At 36.5% G+C, this 26,698-nt stretch overlaps 1 protein-coding gene across 1 annotated transcript in view; it reads left to right on the top strand.

The window, feature by feature from the left end:
• MEGF9 (multiple EGF like domains 9) overlaps positions 1-26,698 on the top strand; it is an 82,132-nt gene that overhangs the window by 16,239 nt on the left and 39,195 nt on the right. The window contains exon 2 of the mRNA XM_058523897.1: positions 25,385-25,586. Coding sequence (XP_058379880.1) covers positions 25,385-25,586 — 202 coding nt within the window. The remainder of the gene's footprint in view (positions 1-25,384; positions 25,587-26,698) is intronic.

Here is a 26,698-nt window from a genome sequence, read left to right as displayed (position 1 = left end):
ACGGCCTAAAGTACCGTACCTGCTTGACATGAGAACTCTTTTTGTCTCCTTTTGTATACCTAGCTATATCCTGAGATTGTATCTATTCTGGGAAGAAAAGGCTGTCTTGTATCCTGTTTTAAAAAGTGTAATAACCTAGGCCAGTAGCATCTCACTTGGAAGAAATGAGGAAATGAAGCCCCATAATTGTGAAATGATTTGTACAAAGGCAGTGGAGTAGCAGAGATGTACTGTAGGTCAGAGTTCTATAGCTTTTAGAGGTTAGCTTTTTGGAGGGAACACAAGCACAATTATGTCAAGCTGAAAGAGAACTTTTGTTCAAGCTGACTAAAGAATTATTAATAGTAGGAATAACTATAATCCCTGGAGCCAGACTGCCTAGATTTGAATCATTTTCTCTACCACTTACTAGCTGTGTGACCTTGGGCTGTGCCTCAATTTCCTCATCTGTAAAATGGGCATAGTAATAGCATCTACCTCACAGGGTTATTATAAGGATTAAATGATAACATATGTGAAGTACTTAGAACACCTGGCGTAAGTAGGCCTTCTAAATGCCAGCTCTTCTTTTTATTATTATATTTTGAATACTTATTTACTTTCACTACTTCGAATCCTCTTAATTCTTCACTACCTCTAATCCTTTCAGTTATGAATTAGTAGTGTTACTGTATTTTACAGAGAACCTGAGTCTGAGATGTGGTTTGTCCAATGGTTACATAGCTGGGAAGTACTAGTTAGTTGGAATTCAAACCCAACTCTTCTTATTTTTGAAGCTCTTTCTATCATGGCAAATTAACATGCTAAAAGTAGATTGAGTTTAATGTGCTCTATTATATCCTTCTAACCACCATTGTTAGTTTTAATGCATCTTTTTTCCTCTGCCACCATCACTGTCTTTTTTTTTTTTTTTTGGTGAGGAAGATTAGCCCTGAGCTAACGTCCATTGCCAATCCTCCTCTTTTTACTGAGGAAGATTGGCCCTGAGCGAACATCTGCCCATCTTCCTCTACTTTATATGTGGGACACCTGCCACAGCATAGCTTGATAAGCAGTGCATAGGTCGTGCCGGGGATCCTACACGCCTGTGAACCCCAGGCAACCAAAGCGGAGCGCATGAACTTAACCACTACACCACCTGGCAGGCCCCTTCACTCTCTCTTCTGATTTGTAGTCATTGTTTTTGTGTCCATACCATAGATCTGTTTACCACCCTCGTTGGTTTTCCTCTTGATTTTTTGGATTTGTAGTAGAAAGTATGTACTTTACCTGAAAGAACAAAGCATATCCTCACATACTACTATGACTGTCCATTTTAATTTCACTTTCATTTTTTTGTTAGCCTAATTGATCTGTACAGTGGATTGGTTTCCAGAAGAGAAGGCTTAGATATCTGTTATGAGTCAGATAAGTAATTTTATACATTAGCTAGGATGGCATTTAAGGGCAAATAGCATACATCTAAAAACTAAGGGCCATTTCAGCCAATGTAAAAGACGAAACACAAGTTGTCAGAAATAGAGATAATATCAAAAATGATATTGAATTGCTACAAAAACCTCGCAACCTAATAAAGTACTTTTGTGTGTATTAATCATTGTTTAACTTGTGCATAAAACTTCTGTTGAGAAATTCCAAGTGACTCCAGACATTTGTTGCAAAAAAAAATGTTTACTTAAACTTACTGTTTTAGAGAATTATTTCTCTTAGCATTTGATCTTTCTTGTTAACAACGGACCTTTTAACAGTTTATCAGAAAGTAAGGATTTCTCTTTGTTATATTTCTTTTAGTTGATAATCTCATATAATAGATCACTTGTTTAGAAATACACTTAAAATCAGTGATTACGTAGTCTTCAGGACCAAAGCCACAAGTGTCAGGAAGCTAGTACTTTCTATTTCCTTATTGCTTAATCAATCTGCAATGGTATTTCCTCTTTTTTTCTTTCTTTCCTTTTCTTCCATTTTTTTTTAACCAGACAAGATTTCAGATCCTCTTTTCACCTGATTTTTTTTGTCTTGCCATGCTCAAACTGACCTTCAACTATGTTTCACTAAGATGGTTCAGCTTAAGACTGTGCCTTCATTTTTACTTAAGGGAAAAGGGTATGCGTTTGTCAGTAAGTTTACATTGGACTTTCCATGTTAACAAAATAAGATTCTTTTATTCATTTATCAGATCTTTGTTAATTACCTGCTATGTACGTAGTGCTGGGCTAGATAGATGGTAGGGAGACAAATAAGACAAGGTTTCTGTCCTTGAGAACATAGTGGAGGATACAGAAAATCAGACTACAGACTGATAAGTTCTCTCAGTGGTATGCACATACTATAAAAGCACAGAGGGGATTCATCACTGAGACTTTTGGGAGTGTATGAAGGATGATGCCAGAGAAGGCTTTCTGGAGGAAGTTTTCTCTGAGCTGAGTCTCAAGGTAGAGGAGGGGGAGGACACTCTAGGAAAAGGGAGCAGCAGCATGTATGGAGGAGAAAGCACATGCATGGCCTGTTCAGGGAGCTGAAGGCCTGAGTGGCTCAAGGAGGGAGGAGAGAATATGTGAGGGTGGAACACGGAATGGTGGGATCTGAGGCTGGAATGGTTGGCAGTCATCAAATCATGAAGTGCTTTATATGTCATGCTCAGAAATTGATTCTAAAAGCAACGATGAAGTATAAGCCCCAAAGTGACATGATAAGGTTTGTGTTTTAGGATCAGTCTGGAAACTGCAGTGTACTCCTGAAAAAGTAAATGATCCCCAGCAAAGATAATTAGAGGCCACTGACTGTCTCTCTAAATCTTTTCCAGCATTAATTTTGGATTAAAAGGTTTATATGCTAAGATAATGTAATAATAGGAGGGGGACATGAATTAGTATTGTGTCCTCTCTTGTTAAGCAAACATTTGAAACCTATTTTGTTTGTTGATATAACACACAGACTTAGATAACTAAAATTAGAGACTAGACAAATAAAGCCAGCAGTTGGTGCTGGACCTCTTAATGGATTTGGTGTTAGACTGAACAAACCCAAGTGCCTCCTGTGTGCCAGGTGCTGTGCTTGGAGCTGACGACAGAATGGTGAATGACTTAGGCATTTACGTCTGATGGAGGGACAGACTTTATGCAGATGCTTTAGGACACTTACGTGTTAGATTCCTTTTCCATCCTTACCTAAAACCTTCAAAGTATGGATGAGAAAACCGAGGATAAGAGAAGTATTTTTTCCCCAGCTTTATCGAGATATAATTGACATAACATTGTGTAAGTTTAAGATAGTACAATGTGATGATTTGATACACGTATATATTGTAAAGTGTTTACCACAATAAAGTTAGTTAACAAATCTTTCACGTCACATAATTACCATTTTTTTATTGTTGCTATGGTGAAATATTAAAGCCCTACTGAGAGAGAGATTTAACTTAGTCAAAGTCGTATATTAATGAATGGTAAATAGCTACAATTCAATATTTGATCTACCTAACTCCAAATTTTTTCCGTTTTTTTCCCCACCGTATATACTGCTTCCTCTGACAAAGCAATGCATATAAGTAGTATTCTTCCCCTCTTTTCTTAATTCTTTCCAACACTACCCAAACCAGTATCGTTAAGCCTCGAAGGATCCAGTCATTGGTGGGTAAAAGTACAGGCTGTAAAGTCATATTGTCTGGATTCAAATCCCAGCTCCATCACTTACCTCGTTAAGCCTGTCAGCCCACTTCCTAGAGCCATGAGTACTGTTATGAGACAGTGTTACTAAAGCGCCTAAAACAGCGAAAGCACAGGGAAAGAATTCAATAAATGTTAGTTGTTAAAATTGTCTTTGGAATAACAGCTCATCTATTTTCCAAACGTTCAGGAAATTTTGTTAAAATGCATTTAAACCAACCTACCTTATTCAAATCTTGGTGAAGAGCTTTTGCCTAGTATGCATATGTGAAATCTGACCTCTTGTTCAGGGGATCAGTGAATGACATTGCTATCACAAACAAAAACCTAAGAAAATATGCCTGTGAAAGTAGCATAAAGACACTTAAAAACTTTTTTGTGTGTGTGGAAAATTTTGAAAATATATAAAAGTTAACAAAAGAGTGTAATAACCTCTTTTATACCTATCACCCACCGGGACAACCATCTGGACCAATCCTGCCTTATCCATACCTCTATCCATTTACCTTGCTCCTGTATTATTTTGAAGTAAATCCTAGATATCATATCATTTCATCTATGGATATTTCAGAATGTATTTCTAAAATACAAGGCTTCTCCTATTTTTCTTAAATAGCCACAATGCTATCGTACCTAAATAGACAAAAATTGAACAATTTCATAATATCATCAAATATGGAGTCAGCAAAATGTTTTCTTTATTATTAGTGAGGAAAATCCCCCCTTTTTTTTTTTTTACCTAAATCTACAGACTTGATAGGTCATTTTTGGAAGGAGGAATGAAAATTGGTAGCTTTTTTGTTGTTTCTGACATTGCTAAATACTTCATATAGCCCAACTGAGGATGAAAACTAGCAATATAAGGACTCCTTGAATTGTTTGGGTAGAATTGGGTACAGATTATTATCCAGTTTTTACATGTGAGTAAGCTGACTCAAAGAAATGATTTGGCAATGGTCATATAAACTGCAAAAAACTTGTGCTGAAATTTATCATTTGAATGATGCTTATTCCATAAATATTTACTGAGTTCAAGAAATTTAGTATTTATGTTTCTTTTTAAATGTCTATAGCCCACATTATTTTTGTAACAAGGACATTCTTCTCTTTGCTCACCCAATTTCTTCTATCTTTTGTTGTCTTAGAATTTTAGAGTACTTTCCCCTTCCTCTGTCCTATCCTAATTCTTAGTTGGTGGAATGACTTGAGGGCTGATACAGGGGAAATTTTGGTCTCCAGCAGAGGGTCAGTTGCAACTACAAAAACAACTCAAGCAAATGGTCTATTGATAGTAGAACTTTTCATTATGAAAAGTTCTTTTCAAATTCCAGGATATTGGTTGCTTGGTCACTGAAGAGTCTGTAGTGCCATTCACTAGCACCCTGGGTGTCTGAGCAGACCTGGTTAGGAATGTACTGCTCATTTTGACTGAGAAAAAAGGGTAGAGAAGCTGCTTCAAACATTGCATCACCCAAGTCAGACATTCTTTTTTTTTTTAATTTTTTTTTAAAGATTTTATTTATTTATTTATTTTCCCCCCAAAGCCCCAGTAGATTGTTGTATGTCATAGCTGCACATCCTTCTAGTCACTGTACGTGGGACGCGGCCCCGGCATGGCCAAGGAAGCGGTGCGTCGGTGCGCGCCTGGACCCCAACCCGGGCCGCCAGCAGTGGAGCGCGCGCACTCAACCGCTAAGCCACAGGGCCGGCCCCCAAGTCAGACATTCTATATCTGATATATACTTGGTACAAATCATTAGTCTTTTAGAATATACTCACCATGCAAATAATTTTCATTTTGAGTGGAGCCATCTTGGACTATAGCCACATATCTTTTAATATACACTCACAGACTGACTTCTAGAGGGCAATGATGAAAGCTCCTTGCTCTTCTGGTCTCTGTGGGTGAGTAAAATTGTTTTGATATGTCGGGTCTGCTGTTGTCAACACAATACCCTAGTGTACCTACTTTCTTTGTTCCCATTATTTAACTTTTAAGCCCTTGGACCTAATAATTTTCCCAAAGTTTTGTGTACTGTCCACTCAACAATTAGCAGAAATGATAGTGCTAATGAAATATATCTTTGATATTGGTTCAGTTATATATCTGGAATGTTTATTTGCCTGGGCTTTCCAACTGAGGGAGCTGGGCATGAACTCCTACTTTGGAAAATATCTGAGTGGGCAGACTCGTTTGCCACATTGCCCTCATTGTCTGTCTTTGTTTATTCAGCTGAAAAGCTGTACTTGTCTCTTACACAGCCAGGCATGAATCTCAAGGTCTCAGAAGCTGTTAAAATGGGTAGAAAAATTGTTTTGAGAAGGGAAAGGATGAAAATTATCAGATATTGACATAATGTGCAATGAAGGTGCTTTCTTAGGGAAAAATGTAATAACTTTAGGTGGTTATAAAGCACAACTCTGATAACATTTTTATGGGCCTGTTTTATTACAGTCTTTGATTTTATGCAATTTCCCTACCTTCTGGGTAAGAGACATTGATTCACTGGTACATATGATTTGCTTTTGCTACAATCGAAAACTAGGTTTTTAGGACACGAGCATACCATCTGGCCCAGGTAATGATAAATTTCCTGTGGTCATAATAACATGCGCATGCTCTTGACATTTATTTTTCTGGTATCTTTATCTCTCAAGTGGACTATTTTAGCAGGCTACTGAAAGGTCTCTTTGCCTTCATTCTTTCCCAGTCGATTCTTTACTCTGCAACGAGAGTTACGTTTCTAAAATGTAGATCTGATCATGTTATTCTTTCTTGTGTAAAATTCTTCCATGGCTACCCAACTGACCTTAAGAAAGGCCTTCACTTGTTGCCACTCCTGCCTCCTATTCTATGCTGGAGCCACAGTGAACTTGTCTCAGTTCTGTTTGGTACTAAGCTCTGTCTTATCTCCAGGTCATTATACATGCTACCTGCTTGTGTTTGGGATATACTTCCCCTCTACTCTTAGCTTAGCTAAACCTGCTAATTCTCTGTGTCTCAGTTTAGACTTCTTCCTCTGGAAAGTCTTAATTAGGTGTTTCTCACTGTGCAAACACACATACCATGTTTTCCCATAACATTGTTTGCATAGTTCCATTTTAGTACTTATCACACTATATTGCTTCTTTGTTTTTCTTTCTGCTATAAGACTGTATGAGGGCAGGGACCATGCCTTTCTTCCACACTGTTGTATCTTCAATATCTAGAAATTATACTCCCCATTTCGGGTACAATGCTAACTTGTTGAATGATTGAATTGACAATCATGTGCTTTACTAAGAATCTTTTCTCTAGCAACCTCAGAGAAGAATTAGCATTCTCTATTTTCACGTTCTTGATATTTTTCTTCCAATTTTCTAGTCATATTCATTCATTCATTTATTTATTCATTAAATTATTCAACAGAACATTTCTTTGAACCTTTTAAACCCCTATACCTTGCCCAGAAGCACGTATAAAGAACATGCAAAAGGAAACCTCCTGCATGTACTTACTGTGTGCTTCCTTTGTCCATACTGTCTAAAACTGCACTCCCCAAAACACACACGTTCAGTCCCTTCTCTTCCCTTCCCTGTATTGCTTTTTCTCCTTACCATTTACCTTTTACCATACTAGATATTTGACTTAAGTTACTTATTGTATGTCTCCCCCCTGCTAAAATATAAGGTCCATGAGGTCATGAATTTTGGTCTGTTTTACTTACTGCTACATCCCTGGCACCTAATGCAATGTCTGGCACGTAGTAAGTCAATATATATTTGCTGAGTGAATGCATATATTCCTGCCCTTAGAATTGCATCTCTTCTCTTTTTTACCCTTTCAATGCGCCTGATTCAGTCCTGCTTCCAGTATTGTGCTGTTTGTTTTCTTTTCTTTCTTTCATTTTTCGGACTTTAGATTTAGTCCTATTTTGAGGCCATAATCTTGGCTACCCCAGGCAAACGTTCTGTTTATCCATTTTATTGCCTCGGATAACCATCACTCCACTTACGTCTGACCTCTACATCTCTTCACCTGGTATCCAGAAACCAAAGAGCTGTGTATGTGTGTGTTGGGGAGAGGGGAGGATGTGTTCAGAGATAAGTCAGATGTCAAACTTGTTCTTCTAGAACCTACATGGGACAAGAAGATAAATAACTATAGTACGAGGTTGAGTAGGATAATATTTACTGATAAGAAATGGGGAGAAACATATCTCATAAAAAATTATGAAGTATATCAAGTTTCTAGAAAAGTATAGAAAGTAATGTAGTGAGCATCCCGTATATACCTCTCTCTCAGCTTTGTAATATCCGAACTATCTCGTACATTTGCTTTGGATTTTTTTTTTCATTTTGAAATAAGATGCTAGATATGATTAAAGCCTCGAGTGTTCCTCCTTTATCCCATTTTCTTCCTTCCCTACTCAAATGTAATCATTATTCTGAATTTGGTCCTATGCATTTAAAAATGTTTATAGAGCCAGCCCTGGTGGCCTAGTGGTTAAAGTTCAGCACGCTCCACTTTGGCGGCCCAGGTTAGGTTCCTGGGTGTGGAACCACACCAGTCGTCTGTCAGTAGCCATGCTGTGGTAGCGGCTCATGTACAAGAACTAGGACTTACAACTAGAGTATGCAACTGTGTAGTGGGGCTTTGGGGAGAAAAAGAAAGAGAGGAAGATTGGCAACAATTTGCAACAGATGTTAGCTGAGAGCGACTCTTTCCCAGCAAAAAAAAAAAAAAGAAAATGTTTATACACACACTCACAGTAAATATAATGTTGTTTTAATGTTTTAAACTTTGCATAATGGCACCTTACCATGCTTTTTTCACTCAACATTTTTTTGTGATTTATCTTTGTTGGTTCATGTAACTCTAGATTGTGTAAGTTGCTGTATAGTTTCCTACTATATAAATACACCACAGTGTATCTATTTTCTTATTGATAGTCACTAATAATGCTTTTCTTTCCTATTTCAGGTAATGCTGCAATGAACAACCTTGCACATGTCTCTTTCTTCACATATGGGAGAGTTTCTCTAGGGCAGTGCTTTTCAATTGATGTGCATAGGAATCACCTGGGTGTCTTGTTAAGTAGGATCTTGTAGATCCTGATTCAGTTGGTCTGAAGTGGGCCTGAGAATCTGAATTTCTCACAGGTTCCCAGGTGATGTGGATCCATGGACCACACTTTGAGTTGCAAGGCACTACTAGGTTGTAGCACATCATTATCTTTCTAGATATTGCCACATTGCTCTCTGAAGATGTTGTATAAGTTTATATTTCCATCAGGAGTGTGTGAGAGATTTGATTGTTCCAGGAGGAGCCTCTTTTAGATAACTATTTCAATTCAACCTGTAACCATTCTCTTCTTAAAAGTAGATAGATTTTTGGGAGAGTAAAACATTAAAAAATAAGGCAAAATTATTTCACTGGCTAGTTAGCTTAATTTCAGCATTTCTTAGGAATTGATATAAATTAGATATATAGATTTAATAAAAATATTTTATAAAAAATTCACCTGTTTCTTTTTAAATAGTCACTCCATTTACCATTGTCATGCCAGACAGGGCTCTGGCTGTACAAGCAACTATCCCAAATTGCTAAAAGGGAAGGAGAACGTGGTGTCAGGCAACTGTGCTACATTGTTCCATTTAATCCCCACATTTGTACAGACTCACAGCTAAGAGTTAGAGCCTGAGCCCATGTTTGTAGTCCGATTTGTCTGGCTTCAAAGTTTATATGGGAAATTAGTTTACTACTCTTAGCCTCAGTTATCTGTAGAAAGGAGGTAGACCAGATAATCAGATCCTTAAGTCCCAGCACTTAAGATTTCCTACCTTCTTAGGTAACTTAAGAAATGCATACACACATACTGTATGATGATATCTTCCACCCCACCTATTTTTTTATTATGATTAAAAAACTCATAAAATTTATCATTGTAACCATCTTTAAGTATACAGTTCAGTACTGTTAAATACTGTTGTGAAACAGATCTTCAGAACTTTTTCATTTTGTAAGTTTGAAACTATACGCATTAAACAAAACTCCCCCTTACCTTCTCCACATCCCAGTCCCCAGTAACCACCGTTCTACTCTCTTTCTCTGAATTTGACTACTTTAGATACCTCATATAAGTGGATTCATGTAGTATTTGTCTTTTTGTGACTGGCCGATTTCATTTAACATAATGACTTCAAGGCTCATCCATGTTGTAGCATGTGACAGGATTTCCTTGCTTTTTAAGGCTGAATAATATTCCATTGTATGTATATCCTGCATTTTGTTAATCCATTCACTGTCAATGGACATTTGGGCTGCTTCCACATCTTGGCTATTATGAATAGTGCTGCTATGAACAGTGGTGTGCAAATATTTCTTCAAGACCCTGCTTTCAGTTCTTTTGGAAATATACTCAGAAGTGGGATTGTTGGATCATATGGTACTTCTATTTTTAATTTTTTGAGGAACCTCTATAGTGTTTTCCGTAGTGGTTGCCCCATTTTACAATCCCACCAACAGTGTGGTGATAGCTTTTAATGGTACAGAAAGTAGTGAATGGGGTACGTGCAATCAGAAGTGAAGTGAGCGCGCGCTCCGCTGCTGGCGGCCCGGGTTCGGATTCCGGGCGCGCACCAACGCACCGCTTCTCTGGCCATGCTGAGGCCACGTCCCACATACAGCAACTAGAAGGATGTGCAGCTATGACATACAACTATCTACTGGGGATTTGGGGGGAAAAAAATAAAATTAAAAAAAAAAGAAGTGAAGTGAGAAGAACAGGTAAATTCTACTGTGTGAAGATAGATTTTACTTAGGCAGAGTCTGTTTCCCTTAGATATTTTAGCTAACATTGCTTGCTTCTCTAAGACTATTACTCTAGGAGTGGAAGAGGGAGCCAAATTATTTCTTTTTTGGTTTATTATTGACCACTGGTCCCTGAGAATTTCTGAGATTGTTAACTTCCAGTAGTGCCTTAGCACCAATGATTAGGGGAAGTTTGTTAACTTCCAGTAGTGCCTTAGCACCAATGATTAGGGGAAGTTTGCAGGTTGTGTTTTGTATTGTTTGCAAACTTGAACAAAGTCTTCAATATCTTGGTGCTCGCAAATTCTCATTAAAAAAAAAATGAAGCCTCCCAGTCTATGTTTTAGAATTGTGACTTCTGACCATTTCAGTTTTCTTTAAAGGATCCTATGAGTGTGTGTGTGTGTAAGGAGGGGTAATTAGGTTCCTCTAACGATGTGTACAAGAGCAGGAGTGAGCAGTGGAGTGGGAAGAGGGGTTTCTTCTCTCTCACGCCCTTATTTTTGAATTTGAAGTGTTACCCAAATGCTTAGTCATGATGATAAAGCAAAGAACTTCACAGCTTGCAGTGTAGAACAATGTTTATACTGTATAAGTGTTTGATAATAGTGAAGAGTGGCAGGAGAGTGGGAAGAATTCATCAATGTGTTTTGAGGAGTAAGAGGATTAGAGTGGGGACACAAAGTAAAATAGCCCATTTCCAGTTCCAAGGAAAAAAGTATGTCTTTAAGCATCCTTTGGAATAACTCCAAATCTGTTAAACTTTTAGCATTGCAAACGGGTATATTTTCCACCTTGCAGTGTTTGTTTGTTCAGAAAGCAAGCAGACTTAATTAAGCTGTGTAATATACAGACAGGTATCTTGTATGTTTGCAGAAGCAATCTTTACTAATGGCACTGCCCAAATCAGGTTTTCCTATTAGACTGCTACCATAGTTTATCAATGAATCTATCTCCTCCAGTCTCCCCCCTCTAGTCCTTCCTTTACATTGCTGCTAAGGGTAATCTAATCCCAGCTGGAGGCCTTATGGCCATCTGACCTTGGGGAAATTAATTTCTCTGTGCCTCCATTTCCTTATTTTATCCCCTGAATCACCATGTACCTACCTTATGGTTCCTTGAAAGTTTTAAAACGTTCGTGCATGTGAAGTACATAAAACAGTGCCTGGCGTGTAATAAATAAATAATAAATAATAGTAGAGATAGTTACTGTTGTCATTATTATTGTTACTATTTTTGTTTTTGTTGTTTTTACTTCTGAAGCTCAACCCTGGCCATATCATTCCTTTGCTCAAGAATTTTCCACATTTCCCTCTTTTAGCAAACTTTTTGGGTACATCAGAATCACTTTTGAAGCTTGTAAAAAAAAAATGCATATTCCTGAGTCCCGCCACCTGAGATTTCTACTCAGTAGGTGTAGGATGGAACCCAGGAATCAGTGTTTCGCTGTGCTGCCCAGGTGATTTTGAAGTAGGTGGTACTTAGTTGGAGAATCAGTCCAGGTAGGATGAACTGCAAACTCAGACTGGAATCCCGGGCTCCGGTACACCTTTCTGATATGTATTTCCTCCTTCTATTCCTCCCTGTCAGTCTTTGTTGCAACCACAGTAAGTAGATTTTCTCTATACTCACTCTTCACTATATACCCCATGTATTTTCCCAGGACAGTATGGCATAATTTTGTGATCAAATACATATGTATTCCTAGTAATCCACAAACCATCCATTTAGTAATATGTTTAAATATTGGCTGAGGATGAATGTTAAATTATAATATGTGGGACCAACCTTCCCTTTTTTGAAAATTAGGAAATAGTTCCTAGGTTACCTCACTGGGAGCTTTAGGATAGTGTTTTTAAATTGACCTTGCCTCTTGCTCTGGCGCTCCTTTTCTCTGAACTAATTTTCCAGCCATTATAATGAGCAAATAGTTTTGGCCTTTAAGTTGCTCAGCTGTGCTCTGTAAACAGAGACACTAAAGCAAATCTAGTCCCAACCTCAGAAGCAATCTGCAGTACTTGGAATTGAAGTTCTCTTCTTTTTCTTACCTTTTCTATTCTATTGCTACAAAATTAAGGTGTTAATGAAATTATTTAGGGTAATTGGAGTACATTCAGAGATCTCTGATGATCCCTTTTAGTTCTCAATTCTTACAATCTGTAGTAACATCTAAGGATGCTGCTTTGCTAAAAAGATTACTTATAATAAAAGTGTAGGGTAGGGAAAGAGAAGGCCCTGTCCTAGGTTTTCTTTGCCTTGTCTCCTCTAATTCTTAGAACACCCTTGTAAGTGAGGCGTCATTATTCCAATTTTATGAAAAGTCTTTACAAAGAGATCTGAAATTTAAGATCATAGAACTCATAAACAATGGTTTCAGTATAAGAACCCAGGTCCCTTGACCTCATAGAGTGATCTCTGTCTCCTGTGCCTAGAGCCAGATTTTAAGTTGTTCAAATTCATTTTCTGTATTTGCTTCCCTCCCACCTTCCCTTAAACTCAAGGATACTGTAAAAATGCTATAAATAAAAAAGCTTATATAAATTTAAAGTTTGATAGAATAGTTATTCTTTCAAGCCGTATAGGCAGCATTTGGTCAATTCTTTCAGTGCATCCTAAATTTGATAGTGGCCTGACAGACTGAAATGCCATGAAGGGGCCGGCCCGGTGGCACAAACGGTTAAGTGCGCGCGTTCCTCTGCGGCGGCCCGGGGTTCACTGGTTCGGATCCTGGGTGCGCACCAACACACTGCTTGTAGAGCCATGCTGTGGTGGCATTCCATCTAAAGTAGGGGAAGATGGGCATGGATGTTTGCTCAGGACCAATCTTCCTCAGCAAAAAAAAAAAAAAAAGGGATTGGCATCAGATGTTAGCTCAGTGCTGATATTCCTCACACACACAAAAAATGCCATCAAAGTAAGCAACTAACTCTTATTAAATGACAAAATTAGGTTTTTTTCAAAGCCTTGAAAAATGCAAACAAATGGGAAAATGGTGGCACAAAAAGACACATTTTCTGCCTAGGTTCAGGTAGCAGTTTGGCAGTTTAACATAGTTAATATCCAGAATTTAGAGAGATACTGGAAATACCAATTAGCAGTATTATTTTAGCTATGAGAATGCATTTAAATAAAACAAACAGATCCCAAATATTAAATCATGAGCTCGTGTCTTTGGCTCTGAACAATATATTAAGACTCACCAGCCAAAGGCAAATGCAAGGTGTTCTAAGTTTCCAGTTGAGAATTATTTTATAGTTTGAACAACTGTTTCCCCTCATTCTACTGCTTGGTAATCATTTGACTTGATGTCATTTTCTTACAAAGGAAACAGATTGGAGGAAAAAAAAAAAAAAAGCCAACCACCATTAATGGTAATAGGTGGAATTTCTTTCTTTTCTTTTCTTTTTTTTTTTGGCCCCTTCTCTTTTTCCCCTCTTTTTAAAGGAAGAAAGCTCTGTGGTGAAGTCGAATGAGGAAGGGCAGTGGAGTAAGATAAGCCTAGGTGTGAGAGCTGTCTCAACCGCTTACTGTAACACGGGTCTTAGGCAAGTCCTTAGCTTCTTTAGGTTCTAGTTTTCCTGTTTATAAACAACCCTTGCAAGATTGTTGTGAAGGTAAATGTTCATGCAAGTAAAATGTCTGACAAAGGCTGAGACGTTGTAGGTGATAGTAAATGGTAATTACTTTTATTGTAATTAATAATAAAGTTGACCTAGGGATTAAGATAAGCAGTTGTGTGAAACCATTTGCTCTATTTTACCAACAAACCATTGTAGTTGAGGAAACAGAATTATGTCTATTGTTAGCCAGGTAAAATATGACCTTCAATAGAAGACCTAACTCCATGTAGCTTAAAAATAGCAGCTTTACTCAAAAGAATCAAGGGGAAAACCATTAGAAATAATAAGAAAGTTCATCAAAATGACGATGTATGTATCCCCAAAAATCTAAGTTAATAAGTAGTATTAAAAATACTGATTAGAAGAGATAATGGAAAAAGATTACAGTTCTAACCACTACTGGCCACCACTACCACTAATGATAAAAAGTTTAAGAATAATCTCACTAAGGTATGTATGAAACTCATTTACATGTATTTTTTAATTATGAACTTTAACTGAGAGGTATAAAAGAAGACTGAATAAATGGAGAGACATATCAGTGCTCATAGATGGGAAAATTGAATATTGTAAAGCTACCAGTTCTTGATACGTTAACTTTTAGAATAAATGGAATTACTGGGAAAATTACAATAGGATCTTTTTTGAAGGAAATTTGCCAACAGAATTCAGATAGAGACATAAATAACTATGAACAAATACAAGAAAATGTAAAGAAGAGGAATACATTAGTGAACCATGTTATAAAGCTGTAGTTATTAAAACTCTTTTTCACTGTACTGGTACAAGAATAGATTAATTTAATAAATCAGAAACAGATTCTGATGTGAAAAAGCATATTAATATATGATATAAAAAGGACCACAGTTTAACAATTCACCACTTCAAAGACATTTAGGTTGTTTTCAACTTTCGGTGATTGTGAATAAAACTGCTGTAAACATTCACTTACACTTATGTGTGAACATAAGTTTTCATTTCTTTTGGGTCAATAGCTAGGAGTGGAATCACTGGGTCGTATGGTAAGTGTAAATTTAACTTTACAAGAAACTACCAGATTGTTTTCCAGCCATTCTTATCAACAATATATAAGAGTTCTAGTTGCTCAGTCTCCTTTTCAGCACTTGGTATTGCCAGTTTTTTAAAATTTAGCCGTGCTCTTTGGTGTGTAGTAGTATGTCATTGTGGTTTTAATCTGCATTTTCCTAATGAAAGATGTTGAAAATCTTTTCAAGTGCTTATTTGCCATACATACATATTCTTCTGTGAAGTGTCTGTTCAGACCTTTTCTCTATTTTTAAATTGTGTTGTTTTCTTATTGTTGAGTTTTGAGAGTTCTTTGTATATTCTTGATACAAATCCTTTGACAGAAATGTGATTTGCAAATATTCTCCCAGTTGGTGGCTATGTTTTCATTCTCTAGTAGTCTTTTAAAGAGCAAAAGTTTTTAATTTTAATAAAGTCCAATTTATAAATTTTTCTTTTATGGATTTTGCTTTTGGTGTTGCATCTCAAAGTTCTTTACTTAACTCAAGGTCAATCAGATTTTCTCCTATGATTTCTTCTAGAGGTGTTATAGTTTTACATTTTACATTTGGGCCTATGGTCTATTTTGAGTTAATTTTTGTACAAGATGTGAGGTTAGGTTGAAGTTCAGTTTTTTGCCTATGGATGTCCAACTGTTCCAATACCACTTATTGAAAAAACTATCCTTTCTCCATCGAATTGCCTTTGCATCTTGTCAAAAATTAGTTGATGATATTTGTGAGGGTCTATTCCTGGGCTCTCTGTTTTGTTCCATTGACCTTTGTGTCTTTTCTTTCACCAATAACACGTTGTCTTGATTACCGTAGCTTTATAATAAGTCTTGAAATCAGTTATTGAGAGTCCTCCAATTTTGTTCTTCTTTGGCTATTCAAATTTCTTTGCTTTTTCATATTTGTTTTAGAGTCAGCTTGTGAATATCTACCAAAAAGTCCTGCTGGGATTTTGACTGGGGCTCATTGAATCTATAGATCTAATTGTTATGGTATTTATTTAGGTCTTTTTTATTTACTTTCATCAGTGTTTTATAGTTTTTAGCATAAAGATCATACACATATTACGTTAGCTTTATACCTAAGTATTTCATATAGATAAAAGGCAAGAATTATTCACATTTTATAGATTCAGACACTGAAACTCACAGCAGTTAGACTTATTGAAGGCCACAGCTCTGGTTAATTAGCAGCAAATTTAAGGTGTCTTGGGTCTGTCTAGTGATTTTTCATTGGCAGAAGCTTCTCATAGTGAAAAGACATGGACTTTGGAGTTATTCAGTTTGGGTTCCCAATCTGTTCTCCAGTACTGGTTAGTTGTGTGATTTGTTTCATCTCTCTAAGACTCAGTTTCTTCATTCACAGTATCTTATCTCACAGGATTGTGGTGAAGACTAAAGGAAGCCATATGTGTAAAGTTTCTAGTGTGGTTTGATGTACATGTAGTACATCCTCAATAACTGGTAATATCATCTCTGTTACTATTCATAGTAAAAGTTAGTTGTTACAACCTTTCCCAGAACTTGTCGTGTGGTCTCATTAATGAGATGAATTGTCATTGAATTGTGGAAAACTGGCAGTGAGCCAAGGACAAGCACTAACAACAGATCCTTAAATGTGAGACAGAAAATTTTCTATGAAACCTCTGTCATGTTACCCTCTTTTCTTATATGTCTACCATAAAGTAGAAGAAATGTTTTGCAATGGAGAGTTGTGATTGGGAATTTTAATGGATATATTTTTATTTTAAAAGGTAAAGCTTAAAGCTTTTCTTTAAAAATGGTGGCTTTAAAACTTTCCACATTTCTACAAGTCTGGTTTAACTCAGGAAACTCATCAGCTTTAATATTAAGTTTCCCAGCTTTGCAAAGATTTGTGACCCTACCCTGGCATAACATAAATGTGAAATGTAATTTGAGTATCAATGTTATGCTAGAGTAAGACCTTTTGTGAAAATAAAAATTCTGTGTTGATAGTTCCTTTCGCTAGAATGAGGCCTTTCTGAGGTTCCTTTACTCTAAATCTACAAAGGTGAAATACGGGCCTAATAAATATTACATTTTGAAGTAAATACACCATACACTTAGGAAATCAGGTCTATAGTCGAGGCAATATAATTTGTTGTTTTCTATTCTTTTGATGTACGGGCAGAGGTTTGAATTAAGTATTCCTACCCTTGATTCTGACACTTATTTTTCCTTTTTTTTCGGTTTGAAAATCAGGGAAGATGTTATTTTGTAGATACTGTCCTAGGTTTGTGAAAAAGAGTGAAGCTCTTTGTTGGATAGGCTGGATAGATTCAAAGTTACTTACATGCATTTTCCTGGTGTTTGTTTAAGTAGAGGAGGGTTTTTAAAGATGCATCTCAAAGGGAAATAAGCAATTATATGTGAAAAAAGGGATGGAAATCCTATACATCTTTATTTTTCATTTTTTCCTCTTCTCCCTCATTCTACATGGAGCAATTCTAACCCAAGACTTAAGTCGGAGCCAAAGGGAAAAGAAAAGATTCTACTTCTTTTAGTTAAACAGCATTTTAAATCCTAAAATATTCCGTAATTCCTTATGCAATAATCAGCTGAAGCATTAATCACTTTTTGCTATCTTTTTTTTTTTTTTCCAGGGGGCCGGGTGGTGGTGAGGAAGGTTGGCTCTGAGCCAACATCTGTTGCCAATCTTCCTCATTTTGCTTAAGGAAGATTGTCCCTGAGCTAACATCTGTGCCAATATTCCTCTATTTTGTATGTGGGATGCCTCCACAGCGTGTCTTGGTGAGCAGTATGTAGGTCTGTGCCCAGGATTCAAACCCATGAACCCTGGGCCGCTGAAGCAGAGTGCATGAACTTAACCACTGTGCCCTTGGGCTGGCCCCACTTTTTGCTGTTTTAATTGTAACATTAGCTTTGAAAAAGACTGAGCTATTAGTTGGGTCCCATGTTGACTTTAGTACTGCAGTCCACACCAAGGCTTCCCTCTAGCAAAATTTAAGAATCTAGTCTAGTAAAACCTCATTGCTTTTTAAAAAAGTTTTTGTTTTAAAATTTATATCCAATGAAATTTACTCATTTGGTATTCAGTTCTATTAGTTTTGACAAATACACAATCAAGATGCAAAACTGTTTTACTACCCCCTTGAAATTCCCTTGTTCTTCTCCTTTGTAGTTAGTCCTTCCTCCTTCTCGCTGACTCCTGGCAAACCCCTGATTTGTTCTCTGCTCTTGTAGTTTTGCCTTTTCCGGACTATCTTGTAAATGGAAACATACAATACATAGCTTTTGAGTCTGGCTTCTTTCATTTAACCTAATGCATTTGAGATCCATCCATGTTCTTGCATGTCAATGGTTCATTCCTTTTTATTGCTAAGTAGCATTCCATTGTAAGGATGTACCAGTCTTATCCAGTTCACTAGTTGAAGGACATTTGGGTTGTTTCTGGATTTGGGTGATTATGAATATAGCTGCTTTAAACATTTGTATACAAGTTTTTGTGTGAACATAGGTTTTCATTTTTCTTTGATAAATACCTAGGAGTGGAATTGCTGGGTCATGTGGTAAAGGTATATTTAACTTTAAGAAACTATCAAACTATTTTCCAAAGTGTCTCTACTATTTTGCATTCACACCAGTAATTTTTGAAAATTTCAATTGCTCTGCATCCTTGCCAGCAATTGATATTGTCAGGTTTTTTTTTTCTTCAACTGGAACCATTCTAGTAGGTGGGTACTCATTGTCTCTGTGTGTGCAATTTGCTCTTTGACTTCCATTCAGTGATGTTCTTTTAATGGTTGCATTGTGTGTGTAGAAAATAGAACTGCTTCTATGTACTTTTGCAAGTTAGACTGTGGTTCTAACTAGTAACTGTGATATCCATTATGCACTTAGAATTTGAATAAATAAATAAATACTATTCATCAGAGCTCTAGATAAGCTCGCTAAGTGATCATGCTCCTCTGATAAAGATACTAAAGTGTAATATGTGTATCCATGTATTAAAAATATTTATTGTTATATTGCATACCTACTTTGCACTGTATTCTGTCTCATTTAATTTTCAAATATTAGACTAGAGTTAATAGAGAAAAAAGAAGAAGGAAAGGGAGAAGGTTGAGGAATGGGAGTTTATTCCCTCAGAAATTTGAGAAGATGTGTTTTTTCTTTGGCTTTAGGGTACAATGCAGGAAATGGTAACAATTGTTCCAGTATGATGGGTGCTGTCATGACCCTGTCATATGATCTCAGTTCATAAATCTCCCCAAATATTTTATATCCTAAAATCAGCTTATTCCCGTCTAATAATAAGCCCAAGAAACTCAATTTCTCCATAATTGTAAATGACCCCAGATATTGTCTCACAAAGTAATTTTGTTTTCCTGATGAAGATAATAAAATGTAGTATGCATATCCAAATAGAGATGTAAAGTTTCTAGACATTTTGAAGTCCTGGAGGTAAATCCTTCCCCTATTTTAAGGAATATTTGGACAAATTTGAAAACTGGTAGTACTTTAAAACAACACTTTTTATAGATATTAAATAACTTAATTTAAGAACAAGAGTACACTTTAGAATGCTTATAGTCATAAAATTGATAATGTTTTAAAAGTACTTTTCAGATAAGTTTAAACTTACTAATTGAATTCTTTAGTATTTTAAATTTTAGTTATAAGATTAGGTATTGACTCTTAATGTGTTTTAAATACATATCCTCTAAGTTTTCTTACTTTGGGATTGAATAGAAGATGCCATCAGGGGGCCGGCCCCGTGACTTAGTGGTTAAGTGCGCCCACTCCGCTACTGGCGACCCGAGTTCGGATCCCCGGCGTGCACCGACGCACCACTTGTCCGGCCATGCTGAGGCGGCGTCCCCCATACAGCAACTAGAAGGATGTGCAACTATGACATACAACTATCTACTGGGCCCTTGGGGAGAAAAAGGGAAAAAAAAAAAAAAGGAGGAGGATTGGCGATAGATGTTAGCTCAGGGCTGGTTTTCTTCAGCAAAAAGAGAAGGATTGACGTGGATGTTAGCTCAGGGCTGATCTTCCTCACAAAAAAAAACAACAAAAAAACAAGATGGTGTCAAAATTGTAGTACATTTTGTATGTTTTCTGAATATGGGGAACAATGAAAAGTTTTGGAATAGCCGAGAATGGTGGTTTTTTTTTGTTGCTGTTTTTTTTTTTTGTATTATTCATAGGTAATTTTTTTGTATTCTTTCAATTTCTGAAGATATTGAAAAAGAATAGTGAAATCATTGTTGAAGGAATAAAAAGCAATCAGAAATTGAGTTTTTCAAAGATATTTCCACAATTTTTCAAGAGGCTATAGATAGAATTTCAGGCTATATTCCTGAACCAGATTCCTGTGAGTGTTCTGTTAGTTATATTTACAAATATTTTTCTAGTATCTTTGCTTAAATGCAATACTTGTTTTGTCATCATTTTAGATCAGCAGTAGTGCTGTTATCAATTAACATTTCTTTGTTTATGTGATCTGCATAATTGACTGAGGACACAATTTTTTCATTTTCTTATTCAAGTCTTTCATTTACTGCTTTTATATCTTCAAGAGGCTAACACACTATTGTACCAAACTGCCTTAGTTTCTAGACATCATAGTTAATTACAGCGCTCAGAAAGGACCTGGAAAAGAGGCACACAGAAACAGAGGACACATTAATTGGGACATACTATCACAGCTAATATGTTCTAAAAACCCCCATCAAAGCAGCTGCACAACCCTAAAACACAACTGAAATTCTCTAGAAGATATAGTGGACTTTTTACTGAGAAGGAACATGAGGTGGTTAAAAGTTGGATGCAGGGAGAAGCCTACCAGGTATATGCAAGACCTAGAAAAAGTCTTCAGTGTGTTCAGGAAGATAATCTCTTACCAGGACAGGTATCTATGCACAAAGCGGGGACTTCTAAACAAAATTATTATTATTTTTTTTTTAGTGCTGAAAACTTTTCATCTGTTGGCCCTTGGTAAGGAATGTTTGAAAAAGTGCAGTGTTTGATTTAGATGCGATGATTGCTTTGGATACTTTTACATCAAAATCATCCCATAAGTTCAAGTTCTCAGAGAAAAACGCCAATTTGTTGTCTTTTCTCTGGGCCTTTATATTTCTATTTTCAAACAGTTTGCCCCAAGATTTTAGTTTCTTCTTCTTCAGGGTTCAAATCACTGTATTTCATTGCTCTTCAGAAACCAAACAAAAAGAAAAAACATTACCAATGTTTGCAGTCTCTCTGCTAACATTTATGTTACTCTTCTCTAATTGATTTCTCTTTAGAGTTTTCCTAAGAATTATAGGGCATTGAAAGGGAACCTGCTACTCAAATGCCAGAGAGTTTATTCCACATTTACTCTTAGGCAACCAGATGAGCTTTTTGGCATTTCATTCAGACTTGTCTGTGATTAGCTTTTTGTGTCCTCTTCATATTGTTTCATTCTCATTAACATCCACACTAGTGACTTACCATTAGTCATGTCACAGACTCTTTTATGTTGCAGTCGTGTCTAAGATTCTACCTTGTTAAAAAGTCAGCACTTCATCTCTTGTCTTGGCTGTAGGTCCTTCCCACTGCTTCTATCAATTGAAATTTCCTTTCTTCTTTTTCATATTGCCAGCCTCGTCATAGTAAATTGCAGTTTCTGCATTGACTCCTATCTGGTTCTATATGAATATCAAAAACTGTGAAGGCTCTGAGATTTTACTCTACTTTCAAGCTAACAAGTTATCCATGACACAATTTCTGTGTGTCATCCTGACACAATTTAATGGATGTTCATTGTGCTTTACATTTATTACTGTTGCTTATACTTTTCATTTAACTTGGGTCATTTCATTTGAGGCCAGTCACTGGGATAGGGCCTTGGATTCTGAGCTCCAAACAGAAAAGATGTGTGTGTTGCCTGGCACTTGGTATGCTTTGGTTCAGCTTCCTTTCCTTTGGTTAATTTGGGGAGGAATGTTAACATGATAATGTATTTTTGTCTTGATACATCACCTTTTTGGTGATGGACTTCATCCTGGCACTAGGGTGGTCTCTTTGCTGAAATATTTTGCCATTCACCCATCTACTGTTAGGATGATTAGTACCAAGGGTGTATAAATAACAAATGCTCTTTTTCATCTTCTCTGAAACCATGACCTAAATCCTTGTCCTAAATCCTTCTGTTTTTGTCATTGTATTTGTAGGCACCCATATTAGTAGTGTATGGAGCCTAGCAAATGTAGGACACCCTCTTATTCTCTACCTAGATGACCCACAACTTGGATTTCTGAATGCCAAGACACTAATTATATTTCCCAGACATTGTCCAAAACTGCCATGGTAAGAAACCCAATCCCAGGCTTTTTAGGTCTTATCCATAAGGCGTAACAAAGCTGTGGCCTATGAATCTGACATCTGAATTGTGTTTATGTTATTTTATCTGGTATCTCTTTCTTCCAGCTACTGTATTATTACAGTACTCCAAGCCACTTATAGCTTATGTGCTGGGACTGAGTGTTGTGGGTACTATATTGTGCCCTGTTTACAGATGAGGAAAGGAAGGCACAGGAGGTTAACTACCTTGCCTAAGGTCATAAACTTAGTAAGTGATAGAGCTGGATTTCAACCTGTAGCTGTCTACCTCTGCAGTCTGTGCTCATAACCGCTTCACTTTGCTGCCTCTTCAAATTATTGTCACATAAGAGTTATAGGTAGTAGATGTTGTTATGGATGCAAGCTAGGGGCAATAGAGTTAGAGCTTATGGAGGAGTAAGTTTCAGCTGATTGTTGAAATAAGGGATAGGTCTGAATTTGTGGAGAGGAAAGAGCATTCTAAGGAGCACAAATGAGCAAAGGTTCAGAGATGGGACTAAAATGAGTATGCTCAGGGGACAATGAAGAGATTGAATTGGCTCTATAGAAATAATAAATAACCAATGAACTTGGTTAATACTGGAGGTTTATCCATTAGGATTTTACTGAAAAAAATACTTAGTTTTTGTCTCAAAGTTCTTAGATTAATTAGGTTCTTTTAAAAAAATACTACTAATCTTATCTCATTCATTGGGAACACTGATTCAGGTTTTAGATGGAAGTACATTAGTAAGGAAATAATAGCATAAAATTCTCAGTCTTGATTATATAATAGAATTTTTTCGTCTGTTTGGTTTTCTTGAGCTAGTCATGCCCACACCAGCATAATTTGGTTAGTTTAACTTGTGGTAAAATTGGTCTAGCAGGAGGAATTGGATATATGTTGAAATTCTACCAGATTTTGGAAGAAAAACATTATTTTAAGCGTTCTGGTCATTTTTGGTGGAATGAAGGCCTTGCCACGAAGTTGTCATTGGCAGGTTTCCAGACCACTAAACACGGCTTCCTTATTTACAAAAACCACATACACACACACACACACACATACACACACACACAGAAACTAGAAATAACGTGAAAACATGTAACTCTGTCAAAGAAATGTCGTGCTTACATAGCCTAGTAAAATTAAGAATCTCTACTGAAATGGGAAGCTGATTCCTCTCCTAAATTTGAGGCTGAAGAATCTGAACTCTTCTCTGGGTTTTGTAACTAATTCACTGCCCAAGCTTGAAATATACATAAACAAATCACTCACCAATGTATATTCATTCATTTGGTAAATTTACAAATCAGAAGAGGTGTGAAGAGCAGGGAGATCAGCCAACACCAAAGGTTAGGAACTGAAGAAGTGTGGGAGGTATAGAGTTGACCAAGTGGGAGTATCTTTGTGGAATCCTTTGTTTTGATTTGTGTGGATACATTGCTTTTGATGACATAAAGAACTTGAAGGTTAATTTCCTTTTCTAGAGTAGAGAAGCAAACTCCTTTATCACTTTCTGTTTCAGACTCTGGATTTACAGTTATCCAGTAACTGGTTGTTTTTTTTTTTTTTTTTGGTGAGGAAGATTAGCCCTGAGCTAACATCTGTTGCAAATCCTCCTCTTTTTGCTGGGGAAGGTTGGCCCTGGGCTAACATCCATGCTCATCTTCCTCTGCTTTATATGGGATGGCGCCACAGCATGGCTTGACAAGTGGTGCATCGGTGCGCACCCAGGATCCAAACCTGCGAACCCTAGGCCGCCAAAGTGAGCACATGAACTTAATCGCTATGCCACCGGGCAGGCCCCTCCAGTAACTTTTTAAAAATCATCAAAAATTACATTAAAGATTATTTTTTCAAGCTAAATTTTTATCAGTATAATGCCATTTCATATAGTGCCTTACCTCTTCAGAAATGTAATTTGTAACATAGATTTTGCTGGGCTTTTTAGAACTAGGTTCATAGCTATTTTGAAATGAAGCCTATTTCTAAAATATGTACAAGATCTTATTTTATCTGCAGTTAATTTTAACTACATGCTTTTGCACATGCTTACAAAGTCCCATGTTGTTACTGTGTCAAACTATGTTGAAAATACTTTCTTGTTGATAAAATGAGTATAAACAATAGCAAAAACCAAATCCTAACTGATCTTTAAATGTATCTGCATTAAAAGGCTAAAACCAAGGACTTCTAAATATTCTCTTCCAAAGAACTGTTTGAGATATATCTGAAGAAAATGTTTATTTTCTAAATGTTTTAATTTGGGAGATTCAAATTGTGATTGGTTTTAACCCACTGATAAGGAAGACCGTGTAAACTTTCTCATCTGGAATTTATTGTTCATCATTTCCTCATCTTAAAATTTCAATTCTCCATTAATTTCTTTCTGGGAAGAACATATTCATTTATGGTTCCAGGTGTAGCACAATCTTGTTTGACCTGTGTTAGTTACCACAGTTAATTGTCTGAACCTTACTTAGGCTTTTGCTGCTATGCAATGGGATTATCTATTATTTAACATGTTGTCATTTCCAGCATGTGCTCTCAGTGTCATGTGAATAAGCACAGGCCCTGCCTTTGGAGATTTCCAATCCAGAAAAACTAATAATATACAGACCCACATGCACATTGAAATGTAGGGTAAGAGCGCTAGAAGATGAAGAGTACTGGAAAGGAAATTGAGAATGTTAGTTTTATAATTATGAACAATACATAGTTTTATGTACTTTACTGTATATATTTCCCAATTTAAATAAACTAGGATAGAAAATGAATTTGAACTAGAATTAATTTTATCCATCCTTACAAAGTGGTCATGAACATTTATTAAGAAAAATAAAATAGAGTTGATTGTATTAAGAAAGTGTTGAATCTTAGTTAATAATGTCTCTTTTCTTCTTTCCTTTGCAGAATATATATGTAATTGCTCTGTGATCGGAAGCCTGGATGGGAACCGCTGCAACCAGACCACAGAGCAGTGTGAGTGTTACCCAGGTTATCAGGGGCTTCGCTGTGAAACCTGCAAGGAGGGCTTTTACCTGAATCATACTTCTGGGCTCTGTCTGCCATGTGACTGTCGTCCACATGGAGCCCTCAGCATACTCTGCAACAGGTAAGCAGCAGAGGGTGGAGGTGAAGTTATGTTTATTTTGCCAAGGGAAAAAGCTCCTGCCTCAAGGACCAGACGTGTTTAAATAAATGGGGAAGGGGGCATAGATTTACAAAATAGTTCAAATACTTTTGTTCTCTTATTTTATATATTGTATTCAATGTCAAGATTAAAAGCCTTCTAATTTACTGGTTTAGTTCTTCAAAAGCATCTGTGTCACCAATTTTGCTTTGTGATAGTTTCTCTAAATTTCATGGAAAAAAATTATTGAGAAAGCAGTCTGCTTTCTGGAAGCAATAACTTCCAGGCATTTCCAGTGGAAATGTTCTTGTTATGTTTATTAACATACCATTGGAGTCTTAGGAAACTTATTCTTTGGTTTATTTTTTTCTCTTATCAAAATTCTAGAACTGTGTCTTTACACATCTAAGGCTTAAACTTGGTAATATCTTCATTTCTTTAGCTAGTGGGAAAAAGACTGATTTCACTCTATATACTAGTACATTTTTGGGGACCAAAACTAGATTAAGCAAGAATTGTCTGGAAATTATCTGTAAAATAGCATGTTATTTGGAGGTGACTTAATCTAATAGAATAGTGCCCCATAATCTAAGGATTTGCTTCTACTAAACTGAAAGTAATTGTTCTTTGACCTTGTAAGAGGCACTTAGCTTTTTGTGCACCCCAGGTCAAAAAGTCAAAGAGACAATGTTATATAATGAAAAGAACACAAGCTTCAGAGTCAATATAACCTGGGTGTGGATCCAAGATCTGCTGCCGTTGAGGAGCTTTATGTTTTTGACAAGTTATTTCGTTTCTCTGAGCCTCAGTTTCTTCTCAAAGTTGTGAGGGTTAAATGAGTAGAATGTGCATAAAATGCCTGACACAGATCACTCAATAAATTCTGGTTTGTTTTAATTTCAAAGGAATATTGTTGGCTTAATGAGGGAATATTTTTAAAGAACTTTTAGCTCCTTGTCAGAAAAGATTCTTTCTGCTTAGCAGTAGCTATTTTGGATGCTTTATAAATCATGTTGTACTATTGTATCATATTGTATTTCTATTAAAAATATAGAAGTGAACTTGATTAAGAACCTTATAATTTCAAATGCAAC

This window comes from Diceros bicornis, chromosome 28 (genome assembly GCF_020826845.1).
Source record: "Diceros bicornis minor isolate mBicDic1 chromosome 28, mDicBic1.mat.cur, whole genome shotgun sequence".
Lineage (NCBI taxonomy): Eukaryota > Metazoa > Chordata > Mammalia > Perissodactyla > Rhinocerotidae > Diceros > Diceros bicornis.
Note: the sequence above shows the minus strand (reverse complement) of the source record. Positions and strands in the feature narration are given on the sequence as shown.